We start from the raw sequence: 16,152 nt of genomic DNA on the forward strand, positions 1-16,152 counted from the left end.
TTCTCCTGTAGGAAGATATAGGAAGAGGGGCAAGAAAAGGTGACCAAAAGAGCATGAGCTAGCCTTAAAAAAAAAAAAAAAAAGTGACCAAGAACAATCTTACAGGTGAAAAGACACCTCTAATGGTGTGTCTGTAAGCGAAATCCAGTTTCAAGAAAGAGGGAGGGGTCAAGTCAAAAGTTGCAGAGGACCTTAAGATTTAAGGATTGTGGTACATGCTGATATGCTTAGCCATAAACACAGGAGACCATCAGAACATATTTAAAATAGGCATTATCTAGTATAGATGGGCTTTAGCCAATCCTTAATACTGGCACATCATATTACATTCCATTCCATTCTGGGTCAATATTGATGCAACTGAGTCTTTCCTATTGGTTACTACACCGTTCTCTTACTACACCGTAGGTTCATACGGACCTACCAAGAGAGCCCAGTATCCATGGCTTTAGAAAGTTCAAGTATCCATTTTTCAACTCAAAAAAGGGTAAGTGAAATACTTTCGTTGACTCCAAGGCCTGATAAGATTTGGGGCCTTTTGTTCCTGAAACTAATAAACCGTCTATCCTTTCCCAGATCAGGTACCCCTTACCTCCTATAATGAGAGGCAGAGAAGAACATTATCTCACCGAGCCTCATTTTTTTTTTTTTATTATTAGTAAAAAATGTATAAGAACATAAATCCGACCTCAGTACTTTCGTGGAATTGGTTAGAATAAAATGGAGGTTTCGTAAATCAGGGTTGTCTTATTCAGGCTTCTTGACACCTGGACTAGAGCCTGACACATAGCATGAGCTCAGCAAATGGCTGTATTGTAATAATTGAATATTTGTTAGAAGGCTTTGTTAATCTGGAAGCTGTTCCAAGTGTTACTCATTCTCCAACCCCGATTTAGGCTCCCAGGTGACCAAATTTAAACAACTCCTCTTGATGGGTGCTAAGGAGTAGCTGGAAGGACTATAGCCCCCTCCCCAGAATAAATAAAAACACTGGAGGCTGTGCAAACAGAACTTCGTGGCCAGTTCCCTGGCCCACCATCCCACCAGATTGCCGCTCCCAAACCTCTTCCTTTTGAAAATCTGCACCCGTTGTAGAACTTTTGGGACCCTATGTGAGCAAGTCTCGCTTTGATGTCTCTGGAGATGTTACCACAAAACTCTTCATAGTAGCCTTGGCCTCTTCAACGTCCCTCAACTTGAGATGCGGCCGCGAAAACGGCTAAGAGCTCCCCCAGGGGCCCAGCCCTCGGGAGGCTTCTTAGTCCGCGCCCCCAGCCTCTCACAGTGGTTAAAGGATGCCGTCAGGCAGGCCTATGAAAAGCTCTCCGAGGCTTAGGGTTTTCTCGGAGGTGGACCTTGGGGGCGAAGGTGGGGCCGCCCGCCAAGGGCCCCTCCTCCCGCGGCCCGTTGCCCGGTGCGGGGGCGGGAAGGGCGGAGCCGGGCTGTTAGCTGCGGGCTCCTCCTCCCAAGGGCAGGCCAGGGGAGGCGGAGGCGGGGCAGGTTCCTAAATGGGGCGGACTTTGGCGGCGGAGGCGGGGCCAGACGCCGCGGGCACTTCTTCCCTTGGGCGGGCAGGCCGGAGAAGCGGCGGTTTTCTTTTCCCGGGGGCGGGCCTCGGCGGCGCGAACGGACCTGGGGGCGGGGCCGGGCCCCGAAGGCCCCTCCTTCCGAGGCGGGCTTGTTTGGCCGTGGCGGCAGCTGCGGGGTGTCCGCGGTTTGGCTGCCCAGCCAAACGGGCTCTGGCTCCTCCCAGTGGCCGGCCGGGGCGGAAGCAGGAGGCGGGGGCAGCGTGCGCGCTGCTGGTCTCCTCTCCCGCGGCGCTGGGGCCCGCGTTCCGCGGCTGCTGCTCGATTCGGCGCCTCGCAGTCGGCCAGCTCCTCTCGGCGCCCGCCGGCTTCTGGACCAGGCCTCCTTCTCAAGCCCCGGCCCGCGGCGTCGACCCCGCCAGCCTTCTACCGCCCCGTCTCATAGTGTGGCCACCGCTGCCGCGGCCCCAGCCCCGATGGCTCTGTGCAACGGAGACTCCAAGGTCAGTCTTTCGCGTGGGGGTCCCTGCCTCACCGCTTCCGGGCGCAGGCGAGGCTCCGGGGCCGGGGAACCACCGCTCGACCCCCCCTCCCCCCAGCCCGTCAGCGCAGCCCTGCGGCCCGGGCAGCTGCGCGTCGGAGAGTCCTTGGTCGGGGCCTGTGGCATGTTTTCTCCTCGGGAGCGGCAGGTGCTTTGTTGATTTTGTCTGCGTGTCGGGGTTCCTGCGGCCGCCGGTCTTTGGGCGTCGGGGAGGGCGTCAGCCTCCCGCGGCCGCGCCACTGGCCCCCGCCTCCCCCGCGCCGCTGTGGGGCTCGGAGCCCGGGGAGCGCGGCCGGAGGGTGGAGGTAGGGAGGCCAGCGGGTTGTGCGTGTTTGCTTCCTCAGCCCTCACCCTCGTCCCTTCGAGAGGCTGGGGGCCTTTTGTGGATCTCCGGGGACCCGCCGAAGGCAGGGCAGGGTCGGGGCCTCGCGTGCGGCTTTCGAGCCGTGCCGGCCTCCCGTCTTCCCGCCACCCCATTTCCCGCCTGCCTTCGGTGGGGCCCTCCCGGTACCCTAACGCCGGCCTTGGGGTCCGCGGCGGCGAGGCCGCGTGACTGCGGCTCCCCTCGCCTCCCCCCTCCTCCGGTCCTGGTCCCCAGGTCAGTCCCTGGTCAGGGCCCATGGCCCCTCACTCCGCTGCCCTCTCCCCCCCCGCATCCTCGGAGGGCTGGAGCGTGGGTCTAACCCCGCCCCCAGTCGCTGGCTGCTTTTACTCGTTTGTTGGCGGTGGATCCCCCTCCCCGCGGTGCGGATCCCTCTCCGGGACGCGAGCCGCGGCCGCCACCGCCGAGGGCTGGAGAAGTAGGGAATCCCGGCGTGCTGGAAAAGTTGCTAACTCGGTGTGGGGAGAGCACGTTTGGGCCGCCGCTGCGCTTCTCGTCACCTCCAACTCACTTTTTTCTTTAGACCTCTTCGTCCGTCTCGCTTCTGAAACTGAGCACCTTTGCTTTCACTTCTGTATTAAAATTTTCGTTGGCTTGGCGTTCTTTCAGACCCTTACAAAGTCGTTTTTGTCAGCGGGAAACTGCAGTTTTGAATTGGGATTAACTTGAGCAGGATGTACCTCCTGTATGCTGTTTAGAGCCTCGCTTTGAGAAATTACTTTAAATTTCATTCGGGTGTGTGGGATTTTAAAAGTCAGGTGGGAATTGGTGTTCTAAGTCAGATAGTAGTGCCTTACTCATGGTATTCTGTTTCCAAGGTGGTGCCTAAGTGTCACTTGCTAGTAGGTCCTTTTTTGCTAATGATTGCTTAGTTCCTCCTAAACATTCAAAAACTATTTGTTGAGCAAATGAGAAGAGATAGTAAGGTAGCGATATGCGCTTTTAAACCAAGGAAACTGATGCTTAGACCCCGTGAAGCTCTTGTCTCAGGATTATGAAGATAAATGAAGACCCTGAAGTAGTTTCAGACCTCAGAAGCGAATGTAAACCTCATTGTACAGCTCTTTACAGTCTGTACATTTGCAAAGCATTTTTCTTCTCTCTTTTGAGACTTATAACTTAGCTTTGTGCTCATAGAAGAAATGACTGTACCAACAGAACTGAAACCTAATTTACAGACTTTGAAAAATATGTAGTGGTATAAGTATTTTCAGGAAATTAACTGGCAGCAGGAAGTTAAAGATTCAGTTTCCAATTTATTTGTCTCAGGAGTATGGAACATAAACTTTTTTTCTAGTTGACACTTTGGTTTAACTTGCATTTTAAAGAGAGTCTTGATCAATTTGATGTATTTGAGCTTCAAGTGAACTGCTGATTTTTTTTAAATTTCAAGGTCCTTTATGTTTTATAGCATACTCAAGCATGTGTATTTTTATTTTGGACTAATAGATGTGAACCGGATTGGAAGCATTTTCAGGAGGAGCCATCAGGGAAATAATATACTTCATTAAATATATTATTATTTCATGTACGAGTAAGGAGAAAAAAAAAAACCCTACAATTAAACCATGATATGTCATTGACATCATATTGACAAGTAAAGAGATGTAGAAGTAAAGTAGGTGAAATGAGATATTTCTAAGAGGTCTGTCTGGAAATCTGGGTAGGTATCTCTTTTCTATAGTTTACTCCCGAATTACTCTTCTCTGGAGTGAAATACAAGTACTGGCCTCAAGCTTTGGCCGCAAGCTTACTTTGCGCATAGATTGTGTTTCTGACGATTGTATGTAAATCCTGGTTCATAAATTAAAGAGGCGATTTCAATTTCTATCCTGGCACATTTCAATTTGTATCAGGATTTTCTTTCTTTCTTTCTTTCTTTCTTTCTTTCTTTCTTTCTTTCTTTCTTTCTTTCTTTCTCTCTCTCTCTCTCTCTCTCTCTCTTTCTTTCTTTCTTTCTTTCTTTCTTTCTTTCTTTCTTTCTTTCTTTCTTTCTTTCTTTCTTTCATCTCTACACTCACTGTGGAGCTCAAAACCCTGAGAAAAACCTGGAGATCAAGAGTTGCAAGCTCTACTGACTGAGCCAACTATAGGCGCCCCTGTATCAGGATTTTCCAAAATGACATTTTTATGTGATAGAAATCAGGGAGAGACCTAAAATCTGTAAAGCATTTGGGCTGAATGGTTAACCACCTAAAGCAGAGGTTATTGTTTTCTTGGTTAAGGAGTTGACATAATGTTATTTAATTAAGAAGTTAAGATCATATTTAATAATGTCTTTAAAAACTTTTTACAGCTACTTGATGTTGTATATAGGTCAAGTATGAGACATAGTAACTATTTTCTGTTTTACTGAGGCAGGATTATCAGAATATTGTTCTTTGGACTCTGTGTCAGGTTTCCCTTTTTTTTTTTTTTTTTTTTTTGGCCTTATCTAAGCCTCAGACTCTTGGTTCCAGTAGAGGCGGGACCTGCTCCATCACCTTTCCTGACATGTTGACTAGGGTAATCATACTTGAATTAATGTGTTTTTAAAGTTGATTGCATGTGATACAGAATCTTTAATGACATCTAATGTTAAACTTCTTTTTTATGTAAAAAAAATTTTTTTTAATGTTTATTTATTTTTGAGAGAGAGAGAGACAGAGCTCCAGAGGCAGAGGGGCCGAGAGAGAAGGAGACACAGAATCAAAGCAGCTCCAGGTTCTGAGCTGTCAGCACAGAGCCCGACGCGGGGCTCGAACTCACGAACCGTGAGATCATGACCTGAGCTGAAGTCGGCCGCGTAACTGACTGAGCTACCCAGGTGCCCTTAATGTTAAACTTTTAAATTTGGCATTTCTAAATTTAAGTTTTTGAATTGAGTTGAAAGATGATGAGATTTTTTTACCTGGGATGCATTGACAACTGTCCTTTTATGATAATCCTATATAGTATATATTTTTTTGAAAGGTCAAAGATGATTTTTTTTGCCTCAGATTTTAAAATATTTGTGAAGATGCTCATCTAGAATGTAAGAGCTGTTACAAAAGGAATAGTTTTTATTATTTAATGTCGTTAGACATGGAAGGTTTTGAGACTTGGAAGGTTTTGAAATTCCTCCAGGAACCTCAGATGGCCTTGTCTTTAGCGAGGCCAACTTGTTACTTAAGGTAGATGATTGTCTTTTAAGAATTTTTTAAAGATGTAGACTTGTCTTATACTAGTTCAAATGTATTTGATACTTTTTAAAAGGCTATTTAATGAATTATAGTCCAAAGGATGCTGTTTGAAGTAAAGAATAATTATTTGCTATACAGAACAATAAAATGTATCTCTGTTATGATGCTTAAATTGTCTTCATGTTTCCTTCTAACCTAAACTCTGTTAGATGCTCAAGATGAATGAAGTCCTCAGGGATAAAACAATTCTGAAGCACTTTGTGAATCAATGGAAAAGTAGTCTCATAGAATTTGAATATTTGTATAGCATATACAATTCTGGGTTGTGTAGAATAGAATGCTATTTTTTTCATGCATTTTGTAGAATAGAGACATTGCTGTATTTGCTTAAGAATCACAGTGGTTCAGGGGCGCCTGGGTGGCTCAGTCGGTTAGGCCTCCGACTTCGGCTCAGGTCATGATCTCGCGGTCTGTGAGTTGGAGCCCCGCGTCAGGCTCTGTGCTGACAGCTCAGAGCCTGGAGCCTGCTTCCGATTCTGTGTCTCCCTCTCTCTCTGCCCCTCCCCTGTTCATGCTGTCTCTCTCTGTCTCAAAAATAAGTAAACATTAAAAAAAAAAAAAAATTAAAAAATAAAAAAGAATCACAGTGGTTCAAAAAAATAGCTTTACTATAGTAATAATGTGATAGTTGGTTTTCTTCTTTTTTAATTTTTTTAATGTTTATTCATTTTTGAGAGAGAAAGAGACAGAGCCTGAGCAGGGGAGGGGCAGAGAGAGAGAGAGGGAGACACCGAACTCGAAGCAGGTTCCAGGTTCTATGCTGTCAGCACAGAGTCTGACATGGGGCTCGAACTCCTGAACTGTGAGATCATGACCCAAGTCCAAGCCAGACCCTCAACTGACTGAGCCACCCAGGCGCCCCTATTAGTTGGTTTTCTTATTGGTGGGCTCTTGCCATGGCTTCAGGTTCATGGTTTGAGGATTAAGGACATGGTTATATAGTTATGTCTGTACATTCCCTGATATAGGCCTTTATAATGTGATAGGAAGTAAGGTGTTTGGTTATAATAGTGTGACTATATATTCTCTTTGCAAAACTGGGGCGTATAAGGACATAAAAGAACATAAAAGAAGTTGCTGAAAATAAATTTGTAATTGCTGTAAAATGAAATATTACCAAACGAAAAGTTTGGATTCATGCAATATAGTAAATAAATGGCAAAACTCCTATAGCAAGAATGCTCAGATTACTGTCTGAACATTATGTGCAGGAACACATGACATCTCTTTTTTGCATATACTTTACAAACACCTTATTCACATTTCCCATTGACCTAGTGGATGGTGGCCTACAGGTTTGGAGCATCTTGCAAGCTGAGCAGCGGCTGTGTGGCACAACTGAGCACTCAAGACTGGATAGAGTTAGCTATCCCTAGTTGCCGAGGGTCCAAGTGTACTTCATTTTATCAGAAATGGATAAAAAAATGGGTTATCAGATTGAACCTGAAGTTAGAAGTGAGAACTGTATATTGCACCTGCACTCTATGCAGAACTAGACAAAACCATGTCAGAAGGTGGAAATATAAAGTGAAAGTATAATAAACCCATCTGATGTTACTTAAATGCAGCTATTCATAAGCATATGTGTAAAACTGAAGAATATGTTAAGCTGGGTGGGGTGTTGGAATAACAGGTGTAAATTAGGATCCTTCTGGGCAAACTGCCATATGGTCACTTCAATTATAGAGCACATATTGTCCTGAGTCTGGATCTTGATTTCACAGTGACAGGTATTTAAAATTTGGCTAAAATTTAATCCTAATATATATATCAGAGTAGTTATTTTTGAATTAATAAAATTCTGAGTTATGAAAATTCTTAAAAATTGAGTGTCAAATTGCTTGTTTTCTAAAAGATGAGAACCAGCAGTGTTGAAACTGACCAAAAGGTAAAATAATCTGCTCTAATCTACCATAACAGATGTTTCCCAAACTTTTAAAGCTGCCTGGACTTGCAAAATTCTGTTATTCTTGTTTGTCACCAGGAGAGTAGAATCCTTTTTCTGTCTTAAAACTTACAGAGATCTATGTAAATTTAAGACACCCTCACCTTGTCTATAATTTGGAGAACTAGTCTTAGTAATTCTTCTCCTCTGAGTCTCATTATGAATATAAATTTAAGACTCCAGAATTCTAAAATGCTGCTTTGGACACATTTTGGATGAACAATCCCAAATTAATTTGGGAAAATTTAGATGAATATAAAAATACAGATAAATCATTGTTTTGATGTGTTTATTAGTAATAGTGAAACTTTTTATGCTGTGATTTTTCCTTCTTTAACTTAAAAAAAATTTTTTTTAATGTTTATTTTTTTTGAGAGAGCATGAGCGGGGGAGGAGCAGAGAGAGAGGGAGACACAGAATCTGAAGCAGGCTCCAGGCTCTGAGGTGTTAGCACAGAGCCGGATGCAGGGCTTGAACTCACAAACTGTGAGATCATGACCTGAGCCAAAGTTCGATGGTTAACCGACTGAGCCACCCAGGTGCCCCTTCCTTCTTTAACAATTTTTTTTTTTCCTTTAACATTTTATGAAAACTTTTCAAGCTAACAAGTTAGAAGAAATTTTAGTCACCATTTAGGCATACTCCTAGATTCTTCTCTTCACTTTTATTAAAACAGTTTTATTGAGATATAATTCATATACCATAAAATTGTGCCAATATAAAGGGCACAATTCAGTGGTTTTTAGTATATTCACAGATTTGTATGACCGTCGTCACCACAGTCAATTTTGGAACATTCTCATCACCCCCAAAAGACATCCTGTAGCTTTTAGCAATCAGCCCTCCTTTGGCCATCTGCCTTTTTTCCCCAATGCTAGACAGCTACTAATCTTTTTTGTCTCTGTAAGATTTGCCTTTCTGAACATTATATATGACTAGAATTTTAAAATATGTAGTCTTTTGTGACTGGTTTCTTTTAGTATAATGCCTTCAGAGTTCATCTGTCTTATAGCATGTGTTAAGTACCGTATTCTTTTTTGTTACCAAATAATGTTCCATTGTATGGATATACCACCTTTTATACATTCATCAGTTGATGGACACTCTTGATATTATACATAATGGTTCTATGAATATTCCTGTACAAGTGTTTGTGTAGACATAAGTTTTCATTTCTTTTGAATGTGTACTGGGGTGGAATTGCTGGGTCATATAGTAATTCTGTGTCTAACCTTTTGGTGAACTGTCAGACTTTTCCAAAGTGGCTGCAGTATTTTCTATTTTCTGTCAGTAGTGCATGAGGTTCTAATTTCCCCACATTTTTACCAACACTTGTCTTTTGGATTATAGCCATCATAGTGGGTGTGAAATGGTATTTCATTATGATTTTGATTTGCATTTCCCTAATGACTGACGATGTTGAACATCTTTTCATGTGCTTATTGTCCATTTGTATATTTTCTTTGGAGAAATGTCTGTTCAGATCATTTGCCTGTTTTTGAAAGTAGGTTACTTGTCTTTTTGTTGAGTTGTAAGAGCTCTTTATTCTAGTGACAAGTTTCTTATCAGAAATATGCTTTGAAGATATTTTCTGCCATCCTCTGGATTTTTACTTTTTTAATGGTGTCCTCTGATACATAAAAGCTTATAATTTTGATGAAGTTCAACTTACTTATTTCCTTTTGTCACTTTAGCTTTTGGTATCTCACCTAAGGAACATTTCCTTTTTTTTTTTTTTCCCTTCAAGTTTTTATTTAAATTCATTAGTTAACGTATGGTGTATTACTAGTTTGGGGAATAGAATTTAGTAATTGGTCACTTAAATATAGCACCCAATGCTCATCACAACAAATGCCCTTCTTAATGCCCATCGCCCTACCCACCTCGCCTCCAGCAACCCTGTTTGTTCTCTGTAGTCAAGAGTTTGTTTTATAGTTTGCCTCCGAAGAAGCATTTCCTAATGATCTTAAGTCTTGTGTAATTGCCTATGTTTTCTTCTAAAGCCTTTGTAGTTTTAGCTTTTACATTTAGGTCTTTGATCCGTTTTGTTGTGAGACTCTAAGTTATAATTTGGTGGAACATTTTCGTATTATTGCATTATCGTCATGAACTGTGAAATCTGTTCCTTCCAACTCCAACATCTGACTGAGTGAAATAAGGTACCAGATTTACAGCATTAGACTGAGCAGGTAACTTTTTAAAAAGTAATTAAAGGGAATTAGGAATAAAAGTATACATTTTTAATGGATGATTAATTGGATGCTTAATCCACTTAATGGATTTAATGTGATAGATTTTTGGTTTTGTAATGGAGTGATTCTTAGATTTGACTGAATGTTGGCCTTGTTTTTGACACCATGGCAGAGCCTGACCATCTGGTTCCCCGCCCCCCCCCCCCCCCCCCCCCCCGCGCCCCCCACCCCCAGGCTGAAGGTAAATAGTTGCTTATTGTAGCATTGTTTTTCAGTTTGTGGAGACAAATGGTTTGTAGAGGTCACTAATAGGTATTTTGTTTGGCTTGTTTTTATTGAGGCAAAATGTGCATAGTTGAAATACACAGATCTTTAAGTGTACAATTTGAATTTTTTTTAATTTATTTTGAGAGAGAGCGAGCACAAGCAGGAGAGGGGCAGAGAGAGGGGAAGAATGACAATCCCAAGCAGGCTCTGTACTGTCAGCACATAGCCCAGCTTGGGGCTCAGACTCCCCAAACGTGAGACCTGAGCCGAAATCAAGAGTTGGGCGCTTGCTTAACTGACTGAACCACCCAGGTGTTCAGTGTACAATTTGAATTTTGACACATACACACACACAGACACACACACACGTATACATATACACACACAAACACACCCATGTAACCACTTCTCCAATCAAGATCTAAAACATTTCTATCATTTCCAAGTTCCTGTGTGCCCCTTTGACACTTAATCCCTCCACTCCTCTAGCAGCAACCACTGTTCCCATTTTTATAACCAGACATTAGTTTTGTCTGCTTTTGGACTATATATAAACGGAATCATACAGTAATTGTGGCTTCTTTCATAATGTTTTTCAGATTTATCCATGTTGTGTCAGTAGTTTGTTCATTTTTATTGTTGCATAGTATTCCACTGTGTGGATATACCATAATTTGTTTATTCATTCACATGTTGATGGCCATGTGTTCTGTTTCCAGTTTTTGTGGACATACATGTTCATTACTCTTGGATAAATATTTAGGAGTGGAATTCTTGGGTCAGAGGAGAGCCCCTAATAGGTTTTGGTATTTTCTATTTTGTACAGTTTAAAAATATTTAGGTTATAATAATAAATTACTTGATACCTGGAAGAGATAAACCTTGGTATAGTAAAACAAACTTTAAAAAATTACATCATAATATTTTATCTTTAAGAGTATTTTCAAAAGTACCTTGTTCAGCTGTATTTTAATGGAAATAGTATGTGGTTTGTGGGCAAAGAGGCTACTTTTGGATTGGCTTTATAAACCTGTACCAGTAGAAATGAATCACTTCTTTATTTGATAATAACAGTCTGAATTTTAAATTCAAAAATAATTTGACAATAAAGCTGATGAAAATAGAATTGGATGGGGCGCCTGGGTGGCTCAGTCGGTTAAGCATCCGACTTCAGCTCAGGTCACAATCTCATGGTCCGTGAGTTCGAGCCCTGCGTCGGGCTCTGGGCTGATGGCTCAGAGCCTGGAGCCTGCTTCCGATTCTGTGTCTCCCTCTCTCTCTGCCCCTCCCCTGTTCATGCTCTGTCTCTCTCTGTCTCAAAAATAAATAAACGTTAAAAAAATTTTTTTAAAAAGAAAATAGAATTGGAAGCACTTGATTTAATAAGGCTGGGTTTTTATTTTTGTTTTTATTAATTAAAAAAAATTTTTTTTTAACGTTTATTTATTTTTGAGACAGAGACAAAGCATGAACGGGGGGAGGGTCAGAGAGAAGGAGACACAGAATCTGAAACAGGCTCCAGGCTCTGAGCTGTCAGCACAGAGCCCGACGTGGGGCTCGAACTCACGGACCATGAGATCATGACCTGAGCCTAAGTTGGCCGCTTAACCGACTGAGCCACCCAGGCGCCCCCCACTTTTTTTTTTTAATTTTTTTTAACGTTTATTTTTGAGACAGAGACAAAGCATGAACTATTATTTATTTATTTAAAGTTTATTTAGTTATTTTGACAGAGGCAGAGATAGCACGAGTCAGGAAGGGACAGAGAGAGAGAGAGAGAGAGCGTGGGGGAGAGAGAATCCCAAGCCAGCCCATGCTGACAGTGCAGAGCCCTACACAGGGCTTGAACCCAGGAACTGTGAGATCATAACATGAGCCAGAACCGAGTCCAATGCTTAGTCGACAGAGCCACTGAGGTGCCCCTCTTCTTTTTAAATGCAACCTTTGGAATTGATGCAGTATTTGCATATAAAAACTATTTTCAGGTTTTTGATAAGAAAATTTCTATCAGTTTGTCTGTGAGGCGTATTATCCTTGTATGGCAAATCTTGGATTCACCAGGGCTAGCTCTCCAGAGGTTAATTAATAGTGCCTCTAAGTGGTTCCTCTTCCCTAATGTCTTTCCTTCATTAGTTACCCCCTTAAAAAAATTTAAGTATGCATTTATGTTTTAAATTTACAAAGCTAGAGAATCTGTATAATGTGTATTTTTTTTTTTAAGTTTATTTATTTTGAGAAACAGTGCGAGTGGGGGAGAGGGGCAGAGAGAAACCATACCCAGCAGTTTCCCTGCTGCCAGTGCAGAGCCCGATGCAGGGCTCAAACCCACGAAGCTGTGAGATCATGGCCTGAGCTGAAACGAAGATTCAGATGCTTAATTGACTGAGCCACCCAGTCACCTTCAGTGTAATCTGTATCTTAAAGACAGGGTCATAGAGACCTAAGCATGATTATAGCCATTTTGTATACTTCTGCCCTGTGTTCTTACGTATTTTTGCATGTATTTCCAGGGAAAGCAGGATCATGGTTTTTTGATTTAGAACCTGCCATGGATGCTTTGGTGTTAGTTTTTTGTGAAATTTCACTTTAGGTGGCAGTAAACATTTTCAGAAGGATGTGTCATACTGATTTATTGCTGACAAGTTTATGGGTCAGCTCAGCACTGCTGAGCTCTACTACTTTCATCCTTCCGCCTAAGCCAAGATGTCTTATGGCATGGCACTCTCACTTCTGCTCTCATTACATAAGCCAAAACTCGTCTCATGGCTGAGCCTGATGTCACGAGTGAAGAAACATATTCCACCTAAAACAGAATGAACTGCAAAGTCACATGAGAAACGGCATGGATGTGGGGAATAGTGAAGAATTAGGGCCAATTATACAGTCGATTACGTATAGAATGTTAAAAACATGCATATGTAGAGCAGAGAGTATGAAGTCCCTACCTAGCTAAACGGTTACAAGCACATGGTCAGTCTTTCTTCATATATGTTTACTTAGTGCCTCACAGAGTTACATACATATTCTCTATTTTGTATGTTAAGATTGATCAGTTGATTCAGGTATTGCCAACATAACCATTTATTATCAAGTTTCTCATGAATCTTTCACCTAATGATTTTAATAACCAATGCCTAGTTTAGTGCTTGTCATAGATCTGCTGTAAAGAACCAGTTTTTAAATTTTCAGCCCACTGATGCTAATGCAATAAATTTATAGACAAATGAAATTTAAAAATCTAAGACATAATACATAAAGACCCCCAATTTTTATTGTAGACTCAGCAGAAATAAAATTATTTTGTCAACTTGTTATATAAGTATATGAATGTTTATGTAGAACTTATGTACCTTTTGTTAACGTACCTTTGGTTACAATTTCAGATCAGAACTGGTCCTTTGGTGAACCACAATAGCTTAGATCCTTTAGGATTGCAAAATGGTGATATTCTAATTCTGCTATAAAGAACTCTCTCTCATGAACTATATGGTTACTTGGTAGAGTTCCTACTGGAAAAGCAGAATGCATGCTTGATTCCTTCCCATTACTTTGACCAAATTTATTAATAGTTTTTTCAAGTTTTATTATTTGCAATAAAGTGTAGTTCAGGCACATACTAGAGTAGGAAGGGCTACATACAGAAGGGAGATTGTGTTTATGAAGTAGAGTAGAAGCATCTTGAAAAATGGACCATGTGCTAAACACCTGTGAAATTGTGACATCTCCTCAAACTTCGCATTTTTTTCCTTAAAAAGTGTATTGATGCTTTCTAAGCTAAAATTCTTTTTTTAAATGTTTGTTTATTTTTGAGAGCGAGAGAGTGACAGAGCATGAGTAGGGGAAGGACAGAGAGAGAGAGAGAGAGGGAGACACAGAACCTGAAGCAGACTCCAGTTAGAGCTGTCAGCACAGAACCCGACACTGGGCTTGAACTAACGAATCGGGAGATCATGACCTGAGCTAAACAAAGTCAGACACTTAATTGATTGAGCCATCCAGGCGCCTCCCTAAGCTAAAATTCTCAAAGGTATTTTAGGAGTAATAATTATGTGGGAGACAAAATTGAATCTCTTCATGAACTCAGTATGAAGAGATAGCTTTTTGATTATCTTTCATCTGTAAATAAAAAGTGTTATCCTAAGGTCATCAGAAAAGAGGCAGTGAAGTTTGGGGATAAATCTGTATTATTTCTTATTTTTTTTATGTTTATTTTTGAGAGAGTATGAGTGGGGAAGGGGCAGAGAGCAAGTGAGACACAGAATTTGAAGCAGGCCCCAGGCCCTGAGCTATCCTCACAGAGCCTAGAACGGCGAGATCATGACCTAGGCCAAAGTTGGATTCTTAACCAACTAAGCCACCCAGGTGTCACTGTATTATTTCTATTTCTTTGTTTGTCTTTGCAAAGAACCTTTGGTGCTTGTTTATGTGAGTAGGTCCACATATGCTCACACCTGAAATCACTTTCAAAAGAGGTACTTTTTGTTAGAATAATTGATCTGAGTCACAATAAGAATGCAGAATCAGTAGAGAAAACTAAGGGATAATATAAAGAAAACAATGTATGAGGAGGGTGAGCAGAGATAAACATAGTTCAGAACTTTTCCTTTCAATATTTTAATAGTATGAGAACAGTTGTTACTGAATGTTGTCTGCGTATGTGTATACACTGCTAACTTTTAGAATGAGGTTGATTTGAGCTGATTCACAGTGGCTTAGATTTACCTAGAGATAACCTTGTTTCTTAGTTGGTTAATGTTCGCCATTGAATGGAAAAACTTTAATAAAACTTCAAAGGATTTAAAAATCATGAGGTAAATAATAATACACTCTGATTTTCACCAACAGTGCAAGTTTTATTTAATTTAGAACTGGTTATGTAAGTATAGTTTATCCATCAGGTAACCTTGCCATAGGTTTCTGAAAAGACCTCTTTTAGGATAATTGAAATCCAAGAGGAAAATAATTAATAATTTCAAAGAGTTTATATTAGAAATTATAATGGTATTAGAAATTATATTGTTGGACTAAATTTTTATTTCCCTGCAAGTTAGATGAGACAGAGCATATAGACTTGTGGTTTTATTTTCTTACTCAGTGTTCATATGTATAAATTAAATCCGTTAGATCTGTATTTAGCTCATCTGAGAAGATGAACTTCCTCAACCACTCCTGTGGTTAAGGTTTATATATGGGAGTCTGATAGTGTTTAAGTGGATGCTGGAAGTAGTATTAGAGTCCAAGCTAACCTGCTTTTTATTTTTTAATTCATTGATTTTAGGTCGTTATTCAGACTGTTCATTATGTTTAGCAGTCGTGCCCTTGAACTTGAAAGGAGTTGTTGGCACCATAAATACAGGTTAGAAGAGGATTTGCAATGATTTTGAAGGATCCAGAGACATAGTTGGTTATTCAAAAGAAGATGAAGTTCGGGTCAGAAGTACAAATTGATTCAGTAAAGGAGAAAAAAATAAAAATATGGAGATGGTGGTGGCTTGGTCCTATCTAACATGTAGAAATAAAGTAGGAGTGATGAATATACCTGGTAAGTGCTTGAAATTTCATTAGGGAAAAGAATTTTCTCAATGTATGAAATCATTAGCAAACTAAGAGTAGTAAAATGCTAACACAAAAAGTTTATGTCACTAGGGCCTTGTATTTTCCAGACCTGTTGAACACTGAAAACTTAAAAAAACGTAGTAATTTATTGAGGGAATTCCAATAGAAGCTTATAGGTTACATAGATCAAAGGAGATAGAGAAAAATGAACTCCAGTGAACTGAGTGATCATAATTTTTGTTCACAATGTTTAATGCCTACACATGTGAAATTCTAAGATAAATAAAACAAAGTCAGTAATCATAACTTAAGCAACATGAAGCAATTGAAGATGGGTAAGCATTGCATGTACAACTAAATGTATATGCAGTATTGTATATTATTGTATTGGGATGTCTCAGGACTTGTAGATTTTTCTCAGGTGTAAAGCCATTTCCTGAGGGCATTTTATACATTTGTTACTTAAAATGAAGTGCATAACTATTACTTGTATTCAGTAATGGCACCTAGAACTTTTTATAT

General features: G+C 40.8%; 1 protein-coding gene across 3 annotated transcripts in view; it reads left to right on the forward strand.

Annotated features, from left to right (window-relative positions):
- Nucleotides 1-408: 408 nt before the first annotated feature.
- GMPS (guanosine monophosphate synthase) overlaps nucleotides 409-16,152 on the forward strand; it is an 80,180-nt gene continuing 64,436 nt past the window's right edge. The window contains exon 1 of one of the 3 annotated variants that reach the window (XM_086674577.1): nucleotides 409-487. In XM_086674577.1, coding sequence (XP_086530703.1) covers nucleotides 443-487 — 45 coding nt within the window. In that variant the 5' untranslated portion in view covers nucleotides 409-442. Of the gene's footprint in view, nucleotides 488-1,894; nucleotides 2,030-2,176; nucleotides 2,216-16,152 lie in introns of those variants that run through there. The other 2 variants (XM_025913145.2, XM_086674578.1) reach the window with 2 other exon arrangements.

The sequence above is a fragment of the Puma concolor genome, chromosome C2 (assembly GCF_028749965.1).
Source record: "Puma concolor isolate L17-30 chromosome C2, mPumCon1.1.hap2, whole genome shotgun sequence".
Lineage (NCBI taxonomy): Eukaryota > Metazoa > Chordata > Mammalia > Carnivora > Felidae > Puma > Puma concolor.